The 25,164-nt window shown below is 32.1% G+C and overlaps 1 protein-coding gene across 2 annotated transcripts; it reads left to right on the plus strand.

Moving 5' to 3' along the window:
• The first annotated feature begins 226 nt into the window (after positions 1 to 226).
• Positions 227 to 20,605, plus strand: LOC127704193 (dnaJ homolog subfamily C member 5-like). 2 transcript variants are annotated; one of them, XM_052208128.1, is made up of 6 exons: positions 227 to 403; positions 8,979 to 9,060; positions 13,086 to 13,142; positions 16,559 to 16,711; positions 17,140 to 17,253; positions 17,538 to 20,605. In XM_052208128.1, the coding sequence occupies exons 1-6, from the start codon at positions 381 to 383 to the stop codon at positions 17,748 to 17,750; spliced, it is 642 nt and encodes a 213-aa protein (XP_052064088.1). In that variant the 5' UTR covers positions 227 to 380; the 3' UTR covers positions 17,751 to 20,605. The 2 variants fall into 2 exon arrangements, with proteins under 2 accessions (XP_052064088.1, XP_052064089.1); XM_052208129.1 differs by having other exon boundaries at positions 229 to 403; positions 17,550 to 20,605.
• The last annotated feature ends 4,559 nt before the right edge of the window (positions 20,606 to 25,164 follow it).

Here is a 25,164-nt window from a genome sequence, read left to right on the forward strand (position 1 = left end):
AAACGCATATACGATAAGCACCTAAATATAAAACAATTCCGGATAGAAATTAGTTTTCAGGTCAATCTTGGAACTTGATATTGAATGATTTTATTTTATCAAATATAACTCATACAGTATTCTTATATTAGTATATCTCATTGACTGTGTTGTTGTTATCCTGATTTTGAATTAAAACAATTATAAACATTATCATAAATTAGAAAAACTAAAAGTTGTGTTGAACAAATCCGGAATATGTTTTGATCACAGAGGGCGCTGATCATGAACAGACAACGATCATTGATGTCATTGATTTTTCTCTGAGGCAGCTTCCCACTCATTAATGAATATGGTTTGATTTGTAGTGAAACAACAGATTTTAATTCGTGTTGACAGAAATGAATAGACCCAGACATTTATCGTAAGTTTTTCCGATATGCACACGTGTTAGGTTGGCAATTCACCAAAAAAGGGGGACTCGATTTACCGGCTTTCATTTTCAATATGACACTCCTTTTTTTTATTTTCACATTGTGCAAAGATTGTTGTCGTTACTTTCTCAGTTATATTATTTTAGTTTATTTTATTTCATGTTGCAAAAGTCATTTTCCATTGTGTGATTTCTACAGGATTTTATTGGGTGCTCCTTAAGCTTTTTACCACAGAAATTGCCACAAAACTCCTGTAATATATAACATAGAACATCCAATTTATACTTCAATATATATTTAAAAGATATAAGGCAGGTCATTGCCGATAAACTCCCCAGGTTATTGCATGGTAATTAAGGTTCTGACATCAGGCCAAAATAAATAAATAGTGTGTTTCCGGTTTCCCGACCCTACCTCCGTTTCTGACGCCGACCCTAAACATTTTATTGACAAAAATAAAAAAAAATTATTAAAAATCCTGATTTTTCGGTCTGTCCAGATCTATTCGTTTAGAAAACTACAGATTTTCAAAACGTTTGATAGCAATGACCAATATGGATAAGTAAAGTGTTTCAAGGATTAAGATTTTAAATTAACAAGCATGGCTTTCGACAACCGTGCAGCGTATTAGCTGTCAAATAAATATACATGGTGTATGATTCATGTTCATTTATAAATGAATCTGCCCCGGCAGCATGTCTACTTTTATTCTTTAATATTTTCTCTGGCTGGTCCCATACCAATTTATACTAGAAAAGGAAAATAGTTCATGCCATATTTATATCTGCAATTTATTTGCCATAGATTTAATAAGACAAAAGATTTCCCAATCTCACTCTTCTCGAAACATGGAATTTTAATATTGTCAGAACCACCAACTCTTCAAGATTAAATTCTGTCAAACATCAAAACACATCTATATATTAGATAAAGAGGGTGCAAGGGCAGAGTATTACCCCTCAAAAAATCGTATTATGCTTGGCATCAGTTTGCAGAGTTTTTAATACTAAAAAAAAAGGGGGGGGGGGGGGGGGGGGGGTACTAATAATTTCCAGAATACCCTGTGTGTAATTTACATTGTTAGGTTCAACAAGGCCTAACATAATGATATACCATGATGGATTTTTCACTGCCATTTTTGCTTAAAGAGAAGCAATCTGCAAGAACATTTTCCTATTACGACCCATGAAATGCATAACATTTGCATTAACGTTTATTTTCATATTTCTGACACAGAACTAAAACAGAAAATTAAAAAAGATGTAGATTTAAGTACTATTCTAAATATCAAAGAAGAAGGCACACAAGACGATATCATTTGGAATCTTTTTCTGCTGTCATCAGTAGAAAAAAAAAAAAATCTTTTCATAAAATAAAATGTTTTACCTACCTACCCTACCTAATTTTTTTCGAGGTGAAATAGGAAACACACTATTTATTTTGGCCTCAAAAGGAATTGAAAAATATGGCTGTGTTTACACCACAAAATGTACTATGAGTACAGACAAACTGATGCATCTAGGAAAGTTTTAAGGCATGGTTGGACCTAGATATATAAAAGTTATATGTAATTTATATTTCAGAAAATAAAAAACTTATCTGGATTTTGATTGCATTTTTTCCAGTCTGCAGACGATATCAAAATAAACTAACAGTTACTGTAACACATGAGTTTCATTTAATAAGGTCCACTCAGTTATACTGTTTAAATCACCTATTGTTTGCAGATGTCCCAAATCCATACTCTTCAGAGATGCAAATAAATTTTGTTCCCTGTCAGACATTGGATCCTGCATGTAAGACAGTTTTGCCAGACCTACTTTAAAAAAAAAAAATTACTAATTCCAAGTTGTATCAAGATACGTCTTAAAACCTTGATTAGAACCACCAGATTAAGGATATGATCATGGGGTGATTTAATGAAAGACCACATTAAATTTAAATTATCATCAAATAAATAAATGAGAATGTTGTACTATGCTTGCCATAATAACAATTAGCTCAAAAACAAAGACAGTGGCAACCTACATTTACGTCAAAATGACAACTACCTAAATGATTTGGCCTTCCATTGTTCCAACTGTTTTAATTCGTGCACCACTGATCAGTCATATGAAGATGAAACCCGTGTTAGCCGTACTAACAGGATCTCATTAAGGGACAAATATGCGTCCTGGACGCATCATTGGATGAACCCGTGCGTCTGCTGGACGCGACCTGATAACACTAGCTGAGTCTTGTTATCATCAGAATTATCCCTCAGCTATCAAAAAGAAGCTGAAAATGTTTTCATTCATTGCTATGTGTAATGATAAATCCAGAGAATGTCGAAAATAATTATGATGTTTCAATTTATTGATTAAAGCCGTTTTACTTAGTTAAATTTATATATCTTTTAAATGAGAAACAAGGAATTTCATAAACTCGATAAACAGAATAATTTTTTAATTGAATTTTAATTGATATATGATACTTTCTTTTCCTTTTTGATTTAAAAAAAGTTCTTGTTAGTGCTAGATATTTAGAAGGTAGTTTCTGATAAGAGGAAAAATATAATTTTGTATATATATAAATGATTATTTAAGACATAAACTGAAACAACTGATACTTTAATTGTATTCTCAGGTATGAATTGAACAATATAGGAAATAATTAAACAAATAGGATACATAATGTACATATAGCCATTTATATTATTGTAAAAACCAAACATTGTAGTGCCACAATCAAACAAGCAGTTCTATTTTGAATCTCACCACTTCTCCCTATCAGTTTCAAAAAGATAAGTCACTTCTCCCTATGATTCTGAAGCAGGGTGAGTCCTGAGCCTTCACAGGATACAAGTTTTCCTGAATCAGGGAAAATGTGCAAGTAATTGAAACAAAAGAAAATCAATTGCCTAAAGCCCTAAACAACCCTCAAAGCTTACAAACTGTTCAAAAAGAGTTTTGCTATTTATGGTATCATTTTAAGCCACTTTAATTTGATACATTATTTCCGTATTCTTAATTGTTGGATTATGGGCAGGGATGAAAAAACATTTTTTATAAATTTATTTCTAGTGCATGATAATTTTTGTCTCGTCTGCGACCTTTGTTGCAGTAAAAGATTGCAGTATACGAGACAGCGATTACTATCTGGTGGTGTAAACTATTCGTATAAAACTTTATATTTCAGAAGATAGATTACCTGAATGCTTCATACCTTGTATGCAGATACCTTAAATATGTTAAATAGTTTCTGTCTGTCATATGTCCATTGTCCTTGACCTCATTTTCATGGTTCAGCAACTGCTTTAACAAAATTACAGTTTTTTGTCATGTGAATTTCTCCCCCTTATTATGAGTAATAGGATAACTATGTTTGGTATGAGGGTTCCTTGCAAGGTCTACATGTCTGTCAGACAGGGTTCATCTGACCTGGACCTCATGTCATGGATCAGTGATCAAGTTTAAAGTCATGTCATAAGGTCAGTTTCTCAAATACTATAAGCAGTAGGTCAACTATATGTGGTGTATGGAATGATTGTAAGGAGTACATGTCAGTCTGGTAGATTTCATCTGACCTTGACGTCATTTTCATGGTTCATTGGTTTTTATACGACCGCAAAAAAATTTTGTGGTCATATATTGGTATGACGTTGGCGTCGTCGTCGTCGTCGTCCGGCGTCGTCGTCCGAATACATATTGGTTTTCGCACTCTAACTATAGTTTAAGTGAATGGATCTTTTTGAAATTTGACCATAAGGTTAAATACCACAAAAGGAAGGTTGGGATTGATTTTGGGGGTTATGGTACTAACAGTTAAGGAATTAGGGGCCAAAAAGGGGCCAAAAATGAGCATTTTCTAGTTTCCAGACAATAACTGTGGAACGGTGTATGGATCTCTCTGAAATTATACTACAAGTTTCCATACCACAAAGGGATGGTTAGGATTTGCTTTGGGGGGTTATGGCTCAAACCGTTTAGGAATTAGGGGCAAAAAAGGGGGAAAAACAAGGTTGTCCTGGTTAATGGACAAATACTTTAGTACAAAACATAATTTAAAGCAGTGTAAGGGAGATAAATCAAATACATCATTGAAATTATCTCCCTTACACTGCTTTTAAATTATGTATAAAGTAATGGTTAATGAACAATAAAGATAATCTAAAACAGTGTAAGGGAGGTAATCCAAATACAACGTTTTGGTTACTTCCCTTACACTGCTTTTAAATTATGTTTAAAGAAATGCATATTTATAAAGGAAGACCAGTAAAAATATCTGCATATGTTTTCATCTTTTTTTTTTACAAAAAAATCCATATGAAAGATTTGACACTATATTTTTATTAATTCTATTATAAAATAGATTAAGTTAGCATTATGGTTGCCAACTCCATTGGAAATTTGAATTGAGATTATGACCATATCTTGAGGGAAAGAATTTTTTGGGGGGAAAAAGGGGGGGGGATAAAAAGAAATTGTGGGGGTCCAATTTTTTCTCATTTCAGATTTCAGAAATTAAAAAGAATTATTCTTCAAATATTTTTTTTTTTTCAAATTTCAAATATTGAAAAATTTCAAGAAGTAATCTTTAATTGCACAGTATGGCGCATTAGATTTGTAAAATCTTTGATCACATTTATTCATTTGTTATGCCGAATCTAACAGTGTATTTAGATTTTTAATTTTGGGTCTAGTTTTCAAATTGCATTAATGTCCAAAGGGTCCAAAATTAAACTTTGTTTGATTTTAGCAAAAATTGAATATATGAGGTTCTTTGATATGCTGAATCTAAACATGTATTTAGATTTTTGATTTTTGGCCCAGTTTTCAAGTTGGTCCAAATTGGGGTCCAAAATTAAACTTTGTTTGATTTCAACAAAAATTGAATACATGGGGTTCTTTGATATGCTGAATCTAACCATGTATTTAGATTTTTTATTTGTGGACCCCGTTATCTAATTGGTTCATATTGAGGTCAAAAGGGTCCAAAATTAAACTTTGTTTGATTTCATCTAAAATTGAATTATTGGGGTTCTTTGATATTCCAAATCTAACCGTGTATTTAGGTTTTTAATTTTGGGTCCTGTTTTTTAAATTGGTCTACATTGAGGTCCAAAGGGTCCAAAATTAAACTAAGTTTGATTTTAACAAAAATTGAATTCTTGGGGTTCTTTGATTTGCTGAATCTAAACATGTGTTTAGATTTTTGATTATGGGCCCAGTTTTCAAGTTGGTCCAAGATAGGGTCCAGTATTTAAACTTTGTTTGATTTCAACAAAAATTGAATATATTGGGTTCTTTGATATGCTGAATCTAAACATGTATTAGATTTTTGATTATGGGCCCAGTTTTCAAGTTGGTCCAAATTGGGGTCCAAAATTAAACTTTGTTTGATTTCAACAAAAATTGAATATATGAGGTTCTTTGATATGCTGAATCTAACCATGTATTTAGATTTTTTATTTGTAGGCCCCGCTATCAAATTGGTTCATATTGAGGTCAAAAGGGTCCAAAATTAAACTTTGTTTGATTTCATGGAAAATTGAATTATTGGGGTTCTTTGATATGCCAAATCTAACCGTGTTTTTAGATTTTTAATTTGGGTCCCGTTTTTTAAATTGGTCTTCATTGAGGTCCAAAGGGTCCAAAATTAAACTTAGTTTGATTTTAACAAAAATTGAATTCTTGGGGTTCTTTGATATGCAAAATCTAAACATGTGTTTAGATTTTTTATTATGGGCCCTGTTTTCAAGTTGGTCCAAGTTGGGGGTCCAAAATTAAACCTTTTTGGATTTCAACAAAAATTGAATATATGGGGTTCTTTGATATGCTGAATCTAACCATGAATTTAGATTTTTTATTTGTGGGCCCCGCTATCAAATTGGTTCATATTGAGGTCAAAAGGGTCCAAAATTAAACTTTGTTTGATTTCATCAAAAATTGAATTATTGGGGTTCTTTGATATTCCAAGTCTAACCGTGTATTTAGATTTTTAATTTTAAGTCCCGTTTTTTAAATTGGTCTACATTAAGGTCCAAAGGGTCCAAAATTAAACTTAGTTTGATTTTAGCAAAAATTGAATTCTTGGGGTTCTTTGATATGCTGAATCTAAACATGTGTTTAGATTTTTGATTATGGGCCCAGTTTTCAAGTTTGTCCAAGTTGGGGTCCAAAATTAAACTTTGTTTGATTTTAACAAAAATTGAATATATGGGGTTCTTTGATATGCTGAATCTAACCATGTATTTTGATTTTGGACATTGGACCATAATAGGTAAATTAAAAAAATTCAAGTTCTTAAACCACATTCTTTCTGTGTCAGAAACCTATGCTGTGTCAAATATTTAATAACAATCCAAATTCAGAGCTGTATCAAGCTTGAATGTTGTGTCCATACTTGCCCCAACTGTTCAGGGTTCAACCTCTGCGGTCGTATCAAGCTGCGCCCCAGCGAAGCATTTTATTGTGTTTTAGTCTGTTTTTCAATTACTATAAGCAATAGATCAACTTTATTTGGTGTATGGAATGATTTTAAGGTGTAAATGTCTGTCTGGCAGGTATCAATCATGTGACCTTGACCTCATTGGTCATTGTTAAGGCCAAAAATAAAATTTAAAATTGTTTGATGAACAACTATTTTTTTATATTTGCATACCTACATTGTACCCACCTAAATTTGTAAAAAGCAGCCTACCTGAAAAATGTTGTGACACAAATTGTCTCAAATTTATTTTTTTAAAGATTTTTTCCTGCTCTAACATTATTTTTTTGTCTAAAACATGTAACTTATGCTGTAAGCCAAAAACAAAATCCCTACCTACCTACCCAACCCTAGAAGGCATGGGTAGGCAACATCAAACAAAGAATTTCTTAAGGGTGGCCTAAGTTTTTGTGTTTTGGTCTGTTTTGATTGTATGGTGTTCATGTCTGTCAGACAGGTATAATCTGACCTTGACGGGCTTGACCTCATTTTCATAGTTCATTGGTCAATGTTTTGTGTTTTGGTCTGTTTTCAATTACCATAAGCAACAGCAGAGGTTCCAAAGGTTTTTGGACCTCAGTGGTCTTTTGGTCCAGTAATTGTTCTTGAAAGCATACTGATCAAGTCAGTGTTTTAGCAGTAGTGTACATTATGAGTATTTCAAAATTCCTACAAATGTACATCTACACTGGTCATTTGGTTCAGAAATTGATGACATTTGACTGGACAATACCAGATATCTGACAGACCTTGGGAATGACTGAAATAGATGAACTATATTTGGTGTATGAAATAATTGTAAGGTGTACATGTCTGTCTGACAGCATTTATCTGACCTTGACCTCATTGTCATGGATTTTTAAATATGTTTTAAAAGTTTATGTAGACTTTCACATATAATCAGTGGTCAATAAAGCAGGTGAGACATTTCAGCATCACCATGTGCTCTCTTGTTCTGAATGTTAGGACTTCTTTGGATGGAATTTAAACTATTATTATTAATGAAAAATATCAGTAGTTAGGACAGAATACTTTCAGTAAAGGATGTTTCATTCAGTTATGGCCATTATGATAAATAATTTATAAAACTTTCTGTCAGAATTTTTACGAAGTTTTCAGATTTTTTCAAGTCTAAAAAGGTAAAATGAGTTTTATCTTCAGTGTTCTGTGGTCAATAGTGGTATTATCAAAAGGTTCTGTGGTAAAAAGACTCACCAATTTTATATCTGGTTTAATTTAAACAAACCTACACATTCATGAAATTTATTTGGGAAAGTAGGAATGTAATTCTTAGTCATGTCTGGGCCAGTCAAAGCTTGCTATGTGGTATGGGTTTTGCTAATTGTTGAAGGCTGTATGATGACTTACAGTTATTCACATCTTTGTCATTTTGGTCATTGGTGGATAGTTGCCTCATTGGCAATCATCCCACATTTTACTATTATATGAAGGGGTTTTCTGATTTGGCTGCCCACTGAATCCCTTATCACAGCTGAAAAAAAAGCCTGGAAAATTTACAGAAGAAGTCACACCTATAACCAGTCCATTTTACAAAGACAGCGTCTTTCCATACATCTGGAGTTCTGGCAGGCACAAAAAATGTACATGTACAAATGTAATGGTTGAAAATAAGACACACTATTTCCCTTTTAGAACTTGAACAAACATTTTTAAACCATACCTTATTGTTATATTAAGATCCATCTACAGTGAAACTAAACATAAAATCATAGATTTCATGAACCAGATATACATTGACTTTACCTTAATTCATATATGTTTATATCATATATATGTAGGATAAGTTACCAAAAATTCACCAAGTCTGTGTTAAACTGAAGATTTGTCTGTAAAAAAGAGGGGGATGATACCAAGGGGGCAATCAAAAATCATAAATTGTCAAATGAAAAAAAAGACATCATGTGACAATGGCCAAAGAGAAAAAGACAAAAAAAGATAAACATCAGTACTCAAAACGCTACACAGAAGGCTAAAGATTGAGCAACACAAATCAAAATTCTGGAAAATAAACTACTGAAGTCATCAGATGAATTGATGAGACTGTCTTTAATAATATTTTGTTTTTTCTTTTATTAGGAGTTCTGGTAACTCACTGTATGAATTACTAAGTTTAGAAAAAACAGCAACACATGATGATATCAAAAAGGCTTATCGCAGGGTAAGTAAAAAGTTCAAGATTCAATTTTAAAATGACCTGGCCATTTTTGTCTCGCCTTGACAGAGTCAAAAAGTGAGACATAGGTATGCTGTTTTCGGCGTCGGCGGTGGCGTCAACAATGTATTTGTTTGTGATTAGGTCTAGTTCATGGTGAACCACTAGTGGTAGGTCAATGATATTTGGTATGCAGTTGTATTAACATTGGCACATCTCATTACCATGGAGATTATTTGGCCCAGCCCCCTCAGTCAAGGTCTATTGACTTTCAAACTGCTTAGTTTACATATATTAGTTTGTGATTAGGTCAGTTTATGGGAAACCACTAGTGATAGGTCAGTGATATTTGGTATGCAGTTGTATAAGCATTGGCATATCTCATTTCCATGGAGATTATTTGGCCCCGCCCCCTCATTCATGATCTATTGACTTTGAAACTTTTGCTTAGTTTTCATGTATTAGTTTGTGATTAGGTCAGTTTATGGGGAACCACTAGTGATAGGTCAATGATATTTGGTTTGCAGTTGTATAAGCATTGGCATATCTCATTTCCATGGAGATTATTTGGCCCCGCCCCCTCATTCATGGTCTATTGACTTTGAAACTTTTGCTTAGTTTTCATGTATTAGTTTGTGATTAGGTCAGTTTAAGATGAACCACTAATGTAAAGTCAATGATATTTGGTATGCAAATGTATTGGCATTTGCAAGTTTCATTTCCATGGAGATTATATAACCCCACCCCCTTATTATGGTCCATTGACTTTGAAACTTTTACATAGTTTACAAGTTAATGTTTGTGTTTAGGTTTGTTTAAAGGGAACAACTTATGAAAAGTCAATGGTATTTGGTTTGCAGTTGTATTAGCATTGGCACATCTCATTTCCATGGAGATTGTTTAGCCCTGTACCTTCAATCATGGTTCATTGACTTTAAATATTTGCATAATTTACATGTTAAAGTATTGCTATTTTAATTTCAACATTTGCATTATCAAAATAACAAATAGGCGAGACATATCTCTGTGTTAACAGTTTATTGTTATAGACATTAACACTACAAGGTAGAGATACTTTTAAATAAATTTAAGTGATTGGTAAGGGCAATAATATGATATTATTACGTGAGTATTTCTGTGTTGGCCTTGTTATTGGTCCGAGGCTTGCTGTATTGGCCTGAGGCGAAGCCGAAGGCCAATACAGCTGGCCGAGGACAAATAACAAGGCCAATACAGAAATACACGTAATAGTATCTTTATTAATTAACTACAGTGTTACAATATTTTTTTAATTTCATTTCACAAGAGATAAACATTTTACCTTGAAGAGGAACTATCAAAATCTAAGTTTCTTTTTATAAGATGCAATATCTAATGATCTGGTGCCGTTTCCAGGTGTCTTCAGCATTTTCTCATCTGATGAATTTTTCTACCCTTTCCAGTCACTATAAAGTGTTATAATTTAAATTTAGACACAACACATAAATAGTAATTGGAAAGGTACTGCCATTGCATGTGTTATGCAGAAACAAATTGAATATATCTAAAAAAAAAAATAATGTAGGAGTTGAAAATGATACAACTATCCATAAGCTAACTGACCAAAGAGGGAAGATTTGCACAATTACAGGTCACCCTTCCAGAATTCATATGCCTGGTTCGGGTTTAAAAATAAATGACAGTTTACAAAACATGAGAAGCGAAAGTAAACAGTAAATCGATTTGTACCATCGTGAAATTATGAGGTCGACAAGAAATGAACTTTGTGATAATCTACTCGTTCCCCAAACCTGAAATAATTCCATCGTCTGCTTTCAAAATGCTTTTTAAATGAATGTGACCTTCTTTAGCCTGAAATATATGCCATACTGAACGTTTCAGCATGTTTATGGTGAGTAAATGAAAACTGCGTCTTCCAAACAACTGTTTACTTTCAGTTTGTGTTTATCGTGACTTTCGATCTAAAAACTAGAGACGTTCCGAAATCTTGTATTGGCCGGATCAGAACTCGGCCAATACAGAAAAAAAATCTATATTGGCCGAGTTATTCTGTATTGGCCGAGTTGACACCTTTATATTGCATAGGCACTTTTCATCATATTAAGTCCAATAACAGTGTAGTTAATTAATAATGTTGCTTAAATCCTTAATAGTCAATTAAATCATTAAAATTTTTGCCAAAAAAGGTTGGATAGAACTTTTCTAGTGATTGGTTATAACCTGGGAATATAAGATGAATACTTTAAGAAGACAAAAGTTCATTTGAAAGTGTAATGGACATCCTGTACAGATCATTCCAGCTTACCTCTATTAAGACAAATGTTTAATTTATACACCAGTCAGAGTGATTCACTAAAGCCTATCTGTCTTCATGGTCTTAGCAGCAAAAAGTCTTCTTCATTAAAGAGCATTGGGTGTGGATTTATCCTGTTTAGCCAGGTTGCACAAATTGAGGTTATACTGTAGATCAGGTAGGCAAGCAGCAGGGAAAAGTGGATACCTATTTTGCGTAATGAACGTCTCCTGCTATTATTATGATTATGGAATTATTTGAGGAATACTTTATTGGGAACATACATGTACCTTCTATTGGTATGTATAGTGTGCATTTGTGTATTGTGCGCACCGCACCCCCTTTATGGTCCAAGAAACTTGAGAAAAAAAGTTTCCTCTTCGTATGATACACAGATATTTTCGGAAAAGTCACAGCTCCAAAATCGGTAAAATCTTGCTTCTGCGTGATTTTTTTTCTGCAAGGAATTAATGAGAAGTCATGATTAATATCATGGAAAGAATTTATTGTAGCTGAATAAAGAATTTTAATAGTTATCTACTTTTTATAACCCACAAGTTAATGTTTGTCGTTTGTTGGCAAACAGGAAGTCTAAACTGGAAGTTTTATAAATGGTCACCGATGTCGGTGAATTCCGTACGGAATACGTAATTAATACGAAATCGTATTATTTAATTTTATGTTATGAATTAGTGCTGAAATAAATTGTTAAAATCTCATAATTTTTATTTTTTGATTCTAGCTGTTAATCCGGATTATCACACCTCAATCAATGGGTCTAATCGATGTCAAAACAATCAATGACAGGTTCACCTTGTTCCTAATTGAATTCATTCAGGTCACAATTATGGAATAATCATGTTTTCAATCATAATTTCTTGAACGGTTTTAAACAGTTGTTACAAAGTAAAAACGTATTTATAAAAAAAAAACTTCTCATAGACTAAATCATCACTTTACAATATTAAGTCACATGACTGGCGATCACCTGATACATTAAATAAAAAATGGCGGTTTATCTTTTCAAAACGAGCGTGGTTTATTCAATTTTCATACTCTTATCTTCTACTCTCCACGATGAACACATACACAAACAGTAAGTTATGACCACAAGAAACACAGAGCCTAAATTAACCGACAACAAAAGCTTCATTGTGTCTTTATTAAGACATGGCAAATTTCCGGATTGCAAACAGATGGACAAATTTACACGATAAACGTAACTACAGAGATATAAAATGTATTTTATTTGAATAAAACATGACATATCAAGTACACTAAGATACATATTACAAATATAACATGTAAAACATAATAAAAGTCGAGGTATTAGCGAAAAATTCCGTGCTCTTCACTTCACCTGTTTTTTTCTTTGTCCGAGTTCGGACCTGAAAAGACTAAGAAAATGTTTGTAGGCATGTATAATGTGCACCCCTTTTACAAGAAACACGACCCAGGGTATAAATGTGCGCACTATACATACCAAAAGATGGTAGTCATTTTTGGCAAAATTTGTGTAATCAACTACATTTTAATTAATTTCAACCCAGACACATACCATCACAGGATAATGTGACATCAGGGTACCACTAGAGTTGAATATAAATAAATGATTAACATTATTATATAGGTAAAATATTAATATGTATTTGTATTTAAAGACAACACTTTTGCAATGAAATTTTCCAATGCAAATAAGACATGTAAGAGATAAGTGAATTTTTGTCTTTTATTTCAGTTGGCTTTAAAGTTTCATCCAGATAAAAATCCAGATGATCCATCTGCCTCAGAAAAGGTAAGGAAATTGAAACTCCTTATCTTAGTTCTGTTGTCAAGAGTATTTTCTTATGTATTTATTTGTATATTATTGTTGATTTGAAAATAGCTATGGAAAGTATTTTGTTTAGTTCTTAAAGGAGGTACAATTTGGGGGTAAATTAATTTTCAAATTTTCTACTACATTTGAATGTTTAATCTGAGCAATTTGATAAAACTTGGCTATTTCCTTTTAATCTATGAAATAATAGTTAATTCAGTAAAATGTTAGTACAACATTCGTATGATGTGGTTCTATTTGGTTAATTTGTGATGTTGGGTTCCTGTCTCGTTGATATTTACCACCCATCTCCTTTTATTTACACACACCAAATGTGTTCCCACAAAGTATGATTAAAAAACTGAAATTTACAAAGTTATTTAAGATAGACATGAATGCATGTTTTATTGATATTTAATGAAGTATTTGTATTATCTATTGGAGAGTAAACATATGTATCTGTAACAATAGACCTAACATTGATTAGTTGTAGGTGATAAATACATTGATTATAAACTGTATCCTTGCTCATTGATCAACTCAGAGTGAGAAATGCAACATGTATATACATCCCCCCTGAGAGCTTTTTTGTGACATAATTTTTATGTAGAAAGAAAATTAGCCTAGGATTACAGCACTAGTAGATGATTTATTGACAATAAGACAAACATAAATTGGTGTCTGTACTAGGCTGATAGCCAGTTATCAATTGATTCATTTTTAGACAGTTTTGATTAAAAACAATTAAAGAGAATGACCAAAGTACCAAGGTTTTATTATAAATTATCATTTCTGATTTTCATTAGGCATGTTTAATACATGTAAGTGAGCAATTTAACATCCAGAAAGAAACATTTTTTACTATATTTGTAGTAAATTGTAACCAAGTTTTCCAGCTTACATAATATATGGTATTCTACATACTGGTATTTCAGGAATCTATACTGACTATAGCCCTTTAAACCCAACAAGTTCTCCTAGAAATTGACTTGTCTTAGAACCATTTTATAAAAAGTACCTGAATAAAGAAAAACTAAATTCACCCAAACCAGCCAGTATACATTGTACAATAAATGATTATTGAGAATCTTTGGATTGTATACCTAGAAGTATTGTTCATTTGTTATTCTCAATTCTTTTAAAATTTGTGTATCTGATTTTTTTTTCAAAATAACAAGAAAGTCACATTTTGTGCCTCAAAATCTTCATTTTGTCAATATTGAAACCATTCAGAAGCGTACGAAAATTATAAATACGTCTAGTGTTTATGTTTGACATCGGGAGTATAATATGACGTCACATTGTTTAGATACAAAGGCGATGCAACAGTTTTGTGGACTTTTTCATTTATGGCATTTTAAGCTAAAATATTTATTAAATGAAATTTATTTTAATAGTTGGCATTAAAATGGAGATAACTGTATTGTATTTTAAGCTTGGCCTTCGTAAAACTTGATTTTACTGTCGCAAATATCCATTTATCTAGCTCTGCTACCTGTCGCTAGGTAAACTCAATTTGCGACAGTAAAATCTACGTTTTACCAAGGCCAAGCTTAAAATACAATACAGTTATCTCCTAAATCTAGTAGTGTAAAATTAAGGTACTAAAATCATGTTTACAACAGTTTTGAAGAACTACATTATGAAACATTAGGTAGGTAAATTTCAGTACCTTCAAATTATTAAATCGAAAAACTACACAATCAACTGTGCAGCGGTAAAATACAGAAGCGTATTAGGGACATAGAAAAAGTAAATTATCATTGAACTTTTTTTCAAAGTCAAATCATAAAAGATCGAACAGTCAAACCATAAAAGACAGAACAGTCAAATCTTAAAAGACAGAACAGTCAAATCATAAAAAAAAAAAACCCAGTTAAAACAATTACGAAACAACGGGTCATTTTAAGGACATATTTCAATTTAATTTACCACGTCGCACGTTAGTCTTTTTTTCACATTCAAGTAAATTCTAATAGAAAAGTAAAGATATATTATTGAAGTTGAATGCAATCTAAAATCAATTGAAATGTCATTTGATTTAAGTATAGATTAAAAATATAAAATACCCTGATGGAGATTAAATGATTGAGTATAAATACCCTGATGGAGAGCTTAGTCGATTCTCAAATTGAGGGGTGTAATGTTATGCTATTAAAATTGGAATCGTCTGCAACAGTCAAATGTTCTATCACGTTCAAAACTCATGTCATAGAAGTAATTGATCGGGAACCCAGAAAATTTCTAAAATTTGACCTATATGGTCAAAAAAAATATTTCTTTTTTATATATTGTTGTTAATAAAACAGAAATCTGTGGTCAGTGTTTGCTTGAAACCTCACACAGACAATACAAAATGAGATGGTATGATGTTTGTTTTAAAGAGCCACTTTTGACTCTCTACAAATATTTTGAAAACTACTGAAAACATGTGTATGTTTCTACAGAAGATTACCACTGAATGTTGTTTCTTTGGTTCCTAGGGCCAATTAATATTGGGTTTATCAGGGGACTCACTTCTACTGTGTAAATATTGGTATATTTCTAATTTGATTACAGTTTCATGTAATATATTAGGCTTCAGTAAAGCAAATCGGTCAATTCTAGACTGTCTTCTTACAATGACTACAGGTCCTTGGAGTAACACATACAAAATAATGAAAAAAATGACATGCAGTTTATTATTGATTTTGAAGAATCCCTGGTGATTTTCTCTAAAATTGAAGAAAGTGAATACTAACATGTTTTGTTATAACTGATTGTGAATTAAAGTTTCCCTTGGGAAAAATTGCACTAATGGAAATAACTTTTTTGATTTGCAAATAGCATTCCTAATAGAATTCGATTACTTGATTCCCAAAATAGCTTAATGGTTTAAGGGATTGATGATTTTTTCAAACAACATTAGGATCTTGAAATTGTTATGAGAGAAACATCAAAATTTTGAATTATGAAATATAGAAGACCAGTATAAAGAATAAGGGAGATGAATGGGGGAATATCCTTGTCTGATGATATGTTTATTTTTGGAATAAAAGGAGATGAGAGATAAACATTAATGAGACAGTAAATGTCTTTTGATGTACATTTCCTAAGTTTGCTTGGAATTTAAAAAAATGTTTAATAAAACATGGAAAGACAGTTGCTTTAACATGCTTTTTTTTCACTTGATGGACCTTAAATTTGCAAGATAGTTGCTTTTACATTTTTATACGCCCGTTTACGGGACATATTATGGTATACCTCTGTCTGTCCGTCCGCGTCAACATGTCGGACAAAAACTCAAAAACGCTTTAACCAATTTGCATGAAACTTTGGTGAATTGTTTATATCTATTGATGTGAGCTCCCAATGTTTTCAGTTAAATAATCATTAATTACTGTTATATTTCACAGTTTAAAGAAATAAGCCATGCCCACACAGTATTAATAGACACAACACGGCGCCAAATATATGATGAATATGGATCTATGGGACTATGGGCTGCTGACCAGTTTGGTGAAGAAAATGTTAATGTATATTTGATGCTTACCAGTAAATGGTGTAAAGTAAGTGGTTATCTTAGAAATGAACAGTGCATTATTGTCTACAATAAAGATATGCATATTATAAGTCTGTGCTATGGCTTATAGATGTATGGGGCATCCTGGAAACTCACATCTATGTAAAATGAAGACATATTATATGAAAGTGAACTGTGCTGTAGACAACCAATTAGTTGATGTCTGTTGATTCCTCTTTTAGTGTGTTATTTAGATATGTTTCTTATTAAAGTAATTCAACCATTTTTTAGACATTTTGGCCACTAGCCTTCTTCGGTTTCTTTATTATCCTTCTAACCTACATTGTAGACAAGTATTTTTTTACAATTATACCAATAGGTTTAAACAAATATGAAAAGTATAAAACAATATTTATTGGCAAATGTTAAATTCTCAGGTATAGACAAATAATATTTATTTTTTTCTGTTTGTAGGCATTTTTTGTATGTTGTGGTCTGATAACATGCTGTTATTGTTGTCTTTGCTGTTGCTGCTGCTGTGGAAAATGTCGACCAGAACATCCTGAGGAGGACTACGCAAATTTACATGTAAGTTTTGTTCTCTGAGTGAAGTTTCATTACTTTTGAACTTAAACTTTCTTGGTTTATGATTAGGTCTGTTCACAGACATACAGACTCTTCTTTTTTCCCATATAGATACTTCTCATGTTCAGGATTTCAACATGCCAGCTTTGGCAAACCCATTGTAGACTTGAACGTCTCTTTTGATTTAAATAACATTATTACAGCTGCTAATGAATCTTTCAACAAAACTTAATTAATGTTGCAAACTTCAAAATTTACAGGTTATTGTATATTCTGTTAATTTCCAGACTCCTTTGCAGGATGAATTCAGTTCCACACCCGAAGAATCACCAGTGACCTCACAACCCCAGGGTGGGGCTATACCTATCCCAGCTCCAGGTAACGATAATGTTACCGAATCCACTACACTAAAACCAGAGGCCAAAAGTTATGGTGCAGGAGAAGATTCACCGAAAGCTCCAGAAAAAGTAGCTGAAAATGGAGTCAATAGACAGAGTTAACCAAAAGAGAACTTAGAACAAATTATTACCCATTATACATTAAAAATTGTATCAGGATGTAATGCAGTTATGTAAGCTGGCAGTACTAATAAAATATACCCCTTCCCTGAAATTTGTTATGACTGGATTCATTTATTTTTTTGTGGGTACCAAATTTCGTGGATATACATGATATAGGAGAAATTATATTTTCGTGGCTATTTGATTACATATTGTTGTTAAAGTCTGAAAACAAGTCTATAGAAAGCTTATACTTTGTTGAACGTTTAAATTTGTGGTTCACCTTTATCCATGAGATCCATGATAATTGGTAACCAATGAATGATAATGAATCTACTGTATATTAATTGTTTAATCTTTGAAGAATATAATGTTTAGTCTATTTATAACAATTATTCTGTATCTATTTATTAAATTTTCTTACTTTAAAGGCACAAAAATGACTTTGTAGTATTTATTGTGATATCTCTTGTATCCAACATTTAATTATGTTTCCTTTACTTTATATTGTTTTACACATTGTTGGCTAGAATATATGTATTTTAAGAATATCTATTGACATTAGTTAAACAGAATCTGTTTAAATCTAGGTAGAATTTATAAGATAAAATATAGTTTTACTCTAAAGCTAGAACATAAGCAATTTTTGTTGTGGGACCTCATAAAGCATTTCTAGTTGTGTAGAACTATATTGCTAGAATTTTTACCATATAAATTCTTATTAGTTGTTTCATTAATTAAGTGCAATATTCATACGTGAATATGGTTTGCATGAGTAGTGTGAAAGAACAATAGTTTTAAATTTTCAAAAACTGGATTTATTTATTCTTGTTGGTACATATTTTCGTGGATTGAGGATTATTGTGTTTTTGTGGATATTTGATATCGTGGTTTTGCCAAAGTCTGCATACCAGCCTTTAGAAAACGTGTGAATTATTAAACATATAAATTTCATGGTTCATCTTTAACGACGAAATCCCTGAAAATAAGTATGCCACAAATAATAATGAATCCAAAGTAGGTATAGAACCAAGATTGGTATAAGATTTATGGACGGGTACTGATTTTTTTTCTTTTGTCTTGGAAAACGATATCTGTCTATCTATCAGCTGAACTTAAGATTTGATCTAGCTCTCAATTACTGGAAGGAATTAAGTTCAATACTTCTGTAGTTTGTAATTTCGGTAGCAGCTACTAACCTAAGTTCTGATCTACAAGACTAAGACCACCTTGACTGATTCTGAAGTTAGTTTTCTTATTTTGTATAATTGTTGCAGATCAAAGGAGGGTTGAGCATTCTCAGATAGAATAGTGATATAATATTAATTGTAAAATATATCATCACATGACTGATTTTTCTTACTTTTAAACATTTTTATTTGTTTGATAAGAAGTAAAATATTGTTCTCCGCTTCCTTCTCTCTCTAAAAAAAAGGTTGATAGCAGAAAAAGATTTTCTTTTATTAATTTCAAAATGGAAGGGACCCATATATTATAGTGCTAAATTTTTATTCCTTAGACATTAAAACTCTTTGGATTAAAAATTGATCCTAATACAAACTTAATACTCAGATCCAATACTAATTCAATGTGAGTATCCTGTACTAATTCAATGTGAGTATCCTGTACTATGAATGAAGATTGAAGAACTCATTCATACATTTATTATACTGAATGGTTGTGAAGTTTATATGAACTTTTATTGTTTAATTGTAGAAATCCTATTATTTATTTGTAATTATTTCTACTGTATATATATATACTATTTGTATATTTTATATCTGTCATTTATTGTAAGTTTTACTAGCATTTCTGCTCGTAAAACAGTTAAAATGAATTTATTGAATACCAGGGTATTTTCTTTTTGGGAATTTAGATGAAGTTTTGGTAAGGAATTTCTTGATAATATTAAAATTAATTGCTGTTTAATCATCATGGAGAATTCTATTACCAAACATACTTTTTTTCTCTCTGCATTACAGGCAAAAAAAATTGCCGATTCTTGTGTTTCATCCATTTTGTCTTTGCTCACTCTGTACATGTTTTGAACTAAATGATTTTTTGTTTTCATACCTGACAGTACTGCCCCTTAACTGTGGAGTGGCAAATAATTTATTTTTCCTTTGGGGATGGCAGTGGCAAAACTCTTTATAATATGGGACTAGTTTTGATAAGGATATATTTTCTACACTTCGTCACTACTTTTGAGAGACCAAATACATAGTGCTTTGTTATTTTATCCATGTATTTTTCAAACCTATTTTAATGGCTTATATATACTCAAGAAATTCAAGTAATGCTTTCAGTTCTAAAAATACCCATTAAGGTAATATTGAAATTGGAGTTATCTTCCTTTGTTCATACTTAACAATGGATTCATATGATAAGGACCATTTTATTTTCTTTCCAGTAATGAGGGGCCTGATGGGGGGTCTCATCACGATTCACGAGTTGATTTTTTTGTCAATCACGATTCACAGAAAATAAATTTCCATGATCACGGATCACGAAAATATTAAAAAAAAAAAAATCTGTAGAAAAACGGATCACGATAGCGAAAATGAGCCGATCACGAAAAACGAAAATAACCCATCAGGGCCCTCAGTAATATAACATGTTAAGATAACACTCTAATTTACTCAGTTCCTAATTTATCTACTTATCTTCAAATCACATGGTACATTTTTTACATTTGTTTACTAATTTATTGTATGTATTATATCTGTTTGTGAAAGATAACATGATGACTTCCTTAAGTAGTTTCCTACAGGAGATGTAGGTTAAAGTATTCCATTAAAAATCATGTGATCATTTATATTGTGTTATAATAAACAAATAAACATTTACTGCTCTTATATTGTTGTTTACTTGTAGATTTTAAAGATTTATATCAGTAGTACCGGTATATGTTTCATTGCAGATAATATTACTTCCTTGTTTACTATCATGCAGGGATAAAAAAAACTTATCATAGATACCAGGATTGAAATTGTGTACGCCATACACACGTTTCATCTACAAAAGACTTACCAATGACGCTCAAATCAAAGAAGTTAAACAGGCCAAATAAAGTATGAGGTTGAACAGAGCTTTATTCACATGTATATAACTATAAATAGTATTGACAGGTTTATCACAACCTGGTTCTATCTGTGGATCAAACATTAAATAGTTCATATGATTATTATAAAGAACAAAATATTTCACATGATAATTATGAAGACCTCTTTTGATTTTCAAAGACAGATTTCAAGCTGTGATCAGGATCTAGGAGTAGGACTTTATATAAAAATAAGATGTGATATGATTGCCAATGAGACAACTTTCCATCAGAAGCCAAATGACATAGAAGTTTAATAGCAACTTTAGGTAATAGTATATCAATAAGGTTGATGAAGTGAAAGTAAGCCATCTATATTTAAATCTTCAGTTTTAATCTGAATATGAAATTATGTTTGTAAGTTGACTATTATTAGTATAATGGAAGTGTAGTGAAATGAAAATATTCTTACCATCCACTTTCAATGATTGACTTTCTGTTTCATAAGATGTCTGGAAAAATTATCAAACCCAGACCTATGCCTTACAATCATTCAATACATTGCCTATAGTTGACCGATTGCTTATAGTATCTGAGAAATAGACTTAACAATAAGAAAATGCATTGACCAAGATTCAGAAATGTGGTCAGGGTCAGATGAATCTTACCAGACTCCCTACAATATTCCATTCAAGTTACAACAAAGTTGATTCATTACTTATAGTATCTAAGAAACAAACTTAACCACAAAAACTTACCATTGGCCAATGAACTTCAGCTATGGAAATGAGGTCATGGTCAGATGAAATCTGCTAGTTGGTCATGTTCACCTAACAATCATTACATGCAACAAATAGTTTACTTGTTGCTTACAGTATTGGAGAATCAGACCAAACCATGAAATCTTTACATTGACCAATGAACCATGAAAATAAAGTCAAGGTTAGATGATCTCTCACAGTTAGACATGTATACCTTACATCTGATACCAGTTATGTTCTAGTATAATTTATGATGGCATGATACTTAACGGGAGGGATTGTGCATGATTTTTATATGATGAAGACATGATCTTTCAATTAATTTAATTGAGCTCTGGAGCTGGCATGTCGGTAACTGCTAGTAGTCCTTTGTAATTTTGCTTAGTTTCTACTGTTACATATTCTAACAAAGGACTCAGACTTCTTTTAAACGAGTTGTATTGCTTTGTGTTTTTATGCCCCCACCGTAGCGGAGGGTGGCATTAAGTTTTACCCTTGTCCGTCTGTACGTTCGTACGTACGTCCCAAAATTGGTTTCCGTTCTCTACCTTTATTTTATTTCACATTGGCTAGAGGTATAGGGGGAGGGTTGAGATCTCACAAAACATGTATGACCCCGCCACATTTTTTAGCCTGTCCCAAGTCGCTTAGTAAGTCTTGTGTGGTTTTTTTTAAGTTTTGGTTCATTTTTATGTTTCTGAGTTTAGTGTGGTGTCCATTTCACTGAACTAGTATACATTATTGTTTAGGGGCCAGCTGAAACCTGCCTCCAGGTGAGGGATTTTCTCACTGCATTGAAGGCCCATTGGTGGCCTTAGGTTTTTTTCTGCTCTTTGGTCGGGTTGTTGTCTCTTTGAAACATTCCCCATTTCCATTCTCAATTCTATTCTATATACGAAATATATTTGAGCTATTGTAGTATCTGGGATTGGTACTGGACCACTGAAACTTAAGTCTGATCACTGATCCATGAAATGGGGTCAAGGTCAGATGGACCGGTAAACTTTGCAAGAATCCAATATACAAAACAAAATTATCCTATTTCTCAAAATACCGTGAGAAATTTAAGTGATGAAATTACTCTTAGTTTTTTTTTTTAACAGTTGTTGAACCATAAAAATTAGGTCATGGACATGGACAAATGGCAGGCAGGAACTTCAGAACACAAGGCATCTGTATACAAGATATGAATTATCCAGGTCTTTTACCTTATGATTTATGATATAAAGCTTTATACAAATAAAATTGAGAATGGAAATGGGGAATGTGTCAAAGAGACAACAACCCGACCATAGAACAGACAACAGCAGAAGGTAACCAACAGGTCTTCAATGCAGCGAGAAATTCCCGCACCCGGAGGCGTCCTTCAGCTGGCCCCTAAACAAATATATATACTAGTTCAGTGATAATGAACGCCATACTAAACTCCAAATTGTACACAAGAAACTAAAATTAAAAATAATACAAGGATGACAAAGGCTAGAGGCTCCTGACTTGGGACAGGCGCAAAAATGCGGCGGGGTTAAACATGTTTATGAGATCTCAACCCTCCCCCTATACCTCTAGCCAATGTAGAAAAGTAAACGCATAACAATACGCACATTAAAATTCAGTTCAAGAGAAGTCCGAGTCTGATGTCAGAAGATGTAACCAAAGAAAATAAACAAAATGACAATAATACATAAATAACAACAGACTACTAGCAGTTAACTGACATGCCAGCTCCAGACTTCAATTAAACTGATTGAAAGATTATGTCTTCATCATATGAATATCAGGCACAATCCTTCCCGTTAGGGGTTTAATATCATACCATCATAACATATATGAGAAGAACATAACCCGTGTCATGCCAACAACTGGTTTTTAAGTAAATGTGTTTAGTGCCGATGCAAAGACCCTATAAGTGAATCAATATTAACGCCAAAATATGCAATCTTTAATGACCTGACAACAGTATCGTAACTATATCCCTTCTTAATAAGTCTATTTAAAGGTTTTGTTAGCTTCAGAGGTGAATACTGACATTTTTGTGCTTTATAAAGAATATTTCCATAAAAAATTGGATGTGAAATACCTGAACGTATAAGAAGTCTGCATGTTGAGCTATATTTACGAATGATGTCCTTATACCGATGATAAAATTTAGTAAATGTTTTGACTAGTTTGTGATATCGAAAACCCTGGTGTAATAATTTTTCAGTAATACATAAATTTCTCTCGTTAAAATCTAAAACATTGTTACATACACGAGCGAATCGTACAAGTTGAGATATATAAACACCGTAAGATGGTGACAAGGGAACGTCACCATCTAAAAATGGATAATTAACGATAGGAAATGAAAAATCATCTCTTTTATCATATATTTTAGTATTAAGCTTTCCGTTAATGATATAGATATCAAGATCGAGGAAAGGGCAGTGGTCATTGTCAGTATTAGCTTTATTTAAAGTAAGTTCAACAGGATAAATTTCTTTAGTATACATACTGAAGTCGTCATTATTGAGAGCCAAAATATCATCCAAATATCTAAAAGTATTATTAAATTTGTGTATCAGATGTTGTTTCGATGGGTTTTTGCTGATTTTTGTCACAAATTGTAACTCATAGCAATACAAAAAAAGGTCCGCAATAAGTGGTGCACAGTTAGTCCCCATTGGAATTCCGATAACCTGACGATATACGGAATCTCCAAAGCGAACAAAAATGTTATCTAGTAAAAATTCAAGGGCATATATAGTATCAAAGCATGTCCAATTGACATAGTTTTTTTGTTTATTGCTACTAAAAAATGACCTAAAAGAGTTTGAACATATATATTCACATTCTGACTTTTTAAATGCCCATTTAATTAGGTGTGTGAATTTTTTCTTAATGAGAATGTGAGGCAATGTGGTATATAGGGTAGAAAAATCAAAACTTTGAACAGATTCAAAATCACCAATATATGCATGCAATTTATCAAGTACTTCCAACGAGTTCTTGACACTCCAAAAGTAATTAATTCCACTATTTTCGAAGGCCTTATTTGAACAATTTATTATCAGGTTTTTGATTGTACCAAGTGTACTGGTAAGAAGAATAGACAATTTAGTAGTGGAACAATGGCTTGAAGACGAAATGAATCTATATTTGTAAGGTGTTTTGTGTAGCTTCGGAAGCCAATACATAGTTGGGACTTTCATTGTATTTGGTTCTGCTTGTAAAGCGGTAGCTAAAAGTTTATGTTTGTTACAGATGTCGTTTTCTGAAAATGGAGTCAGTTGGAATGTTGGTGAATTGGTGATTTCTTTTTTCAGAACCTCAATGTAAAATTTACGTCAAATAATAATAATATTATTAGCAGCTTTATCGGCCGGGATAAAAACAAATTCCTTGGCTAGTTCTTTTAGTTTATGTTTGATACGAGAAATAGGTTTATTGTGGTTATTGTTAAGAGTAAAATGTTCTTTAAAATGTTGAATACGTATATCAACTATGTTCATTACTGATTTAAAAAAAGAGTCCAAAGATTTTTTGTCAGCTTTTTCCCGTTTTATCCATTTCAAACAGTAAGTATGGAGTGAGTCGTGGATGATATTACGACACTCATTCCAATTAATAATTGACG

The sequence above is a fragment of the Mytilus californianus genome, unplaced genomic scaffold, assembly GCF_021869535.1.
Source record: "Mytilus californianus isolate M0D057914Y unplaced genomic scaffold, xbMytCali1.0.p SCAF_6, whole genome shotgun sequence".
NCBI classification, from domain to species: Eukaryota; Metazoa; Mollusca; class Bivalvia; order Mytilida; family Mytilidae; genus Mytilus; species Mytilus californianus.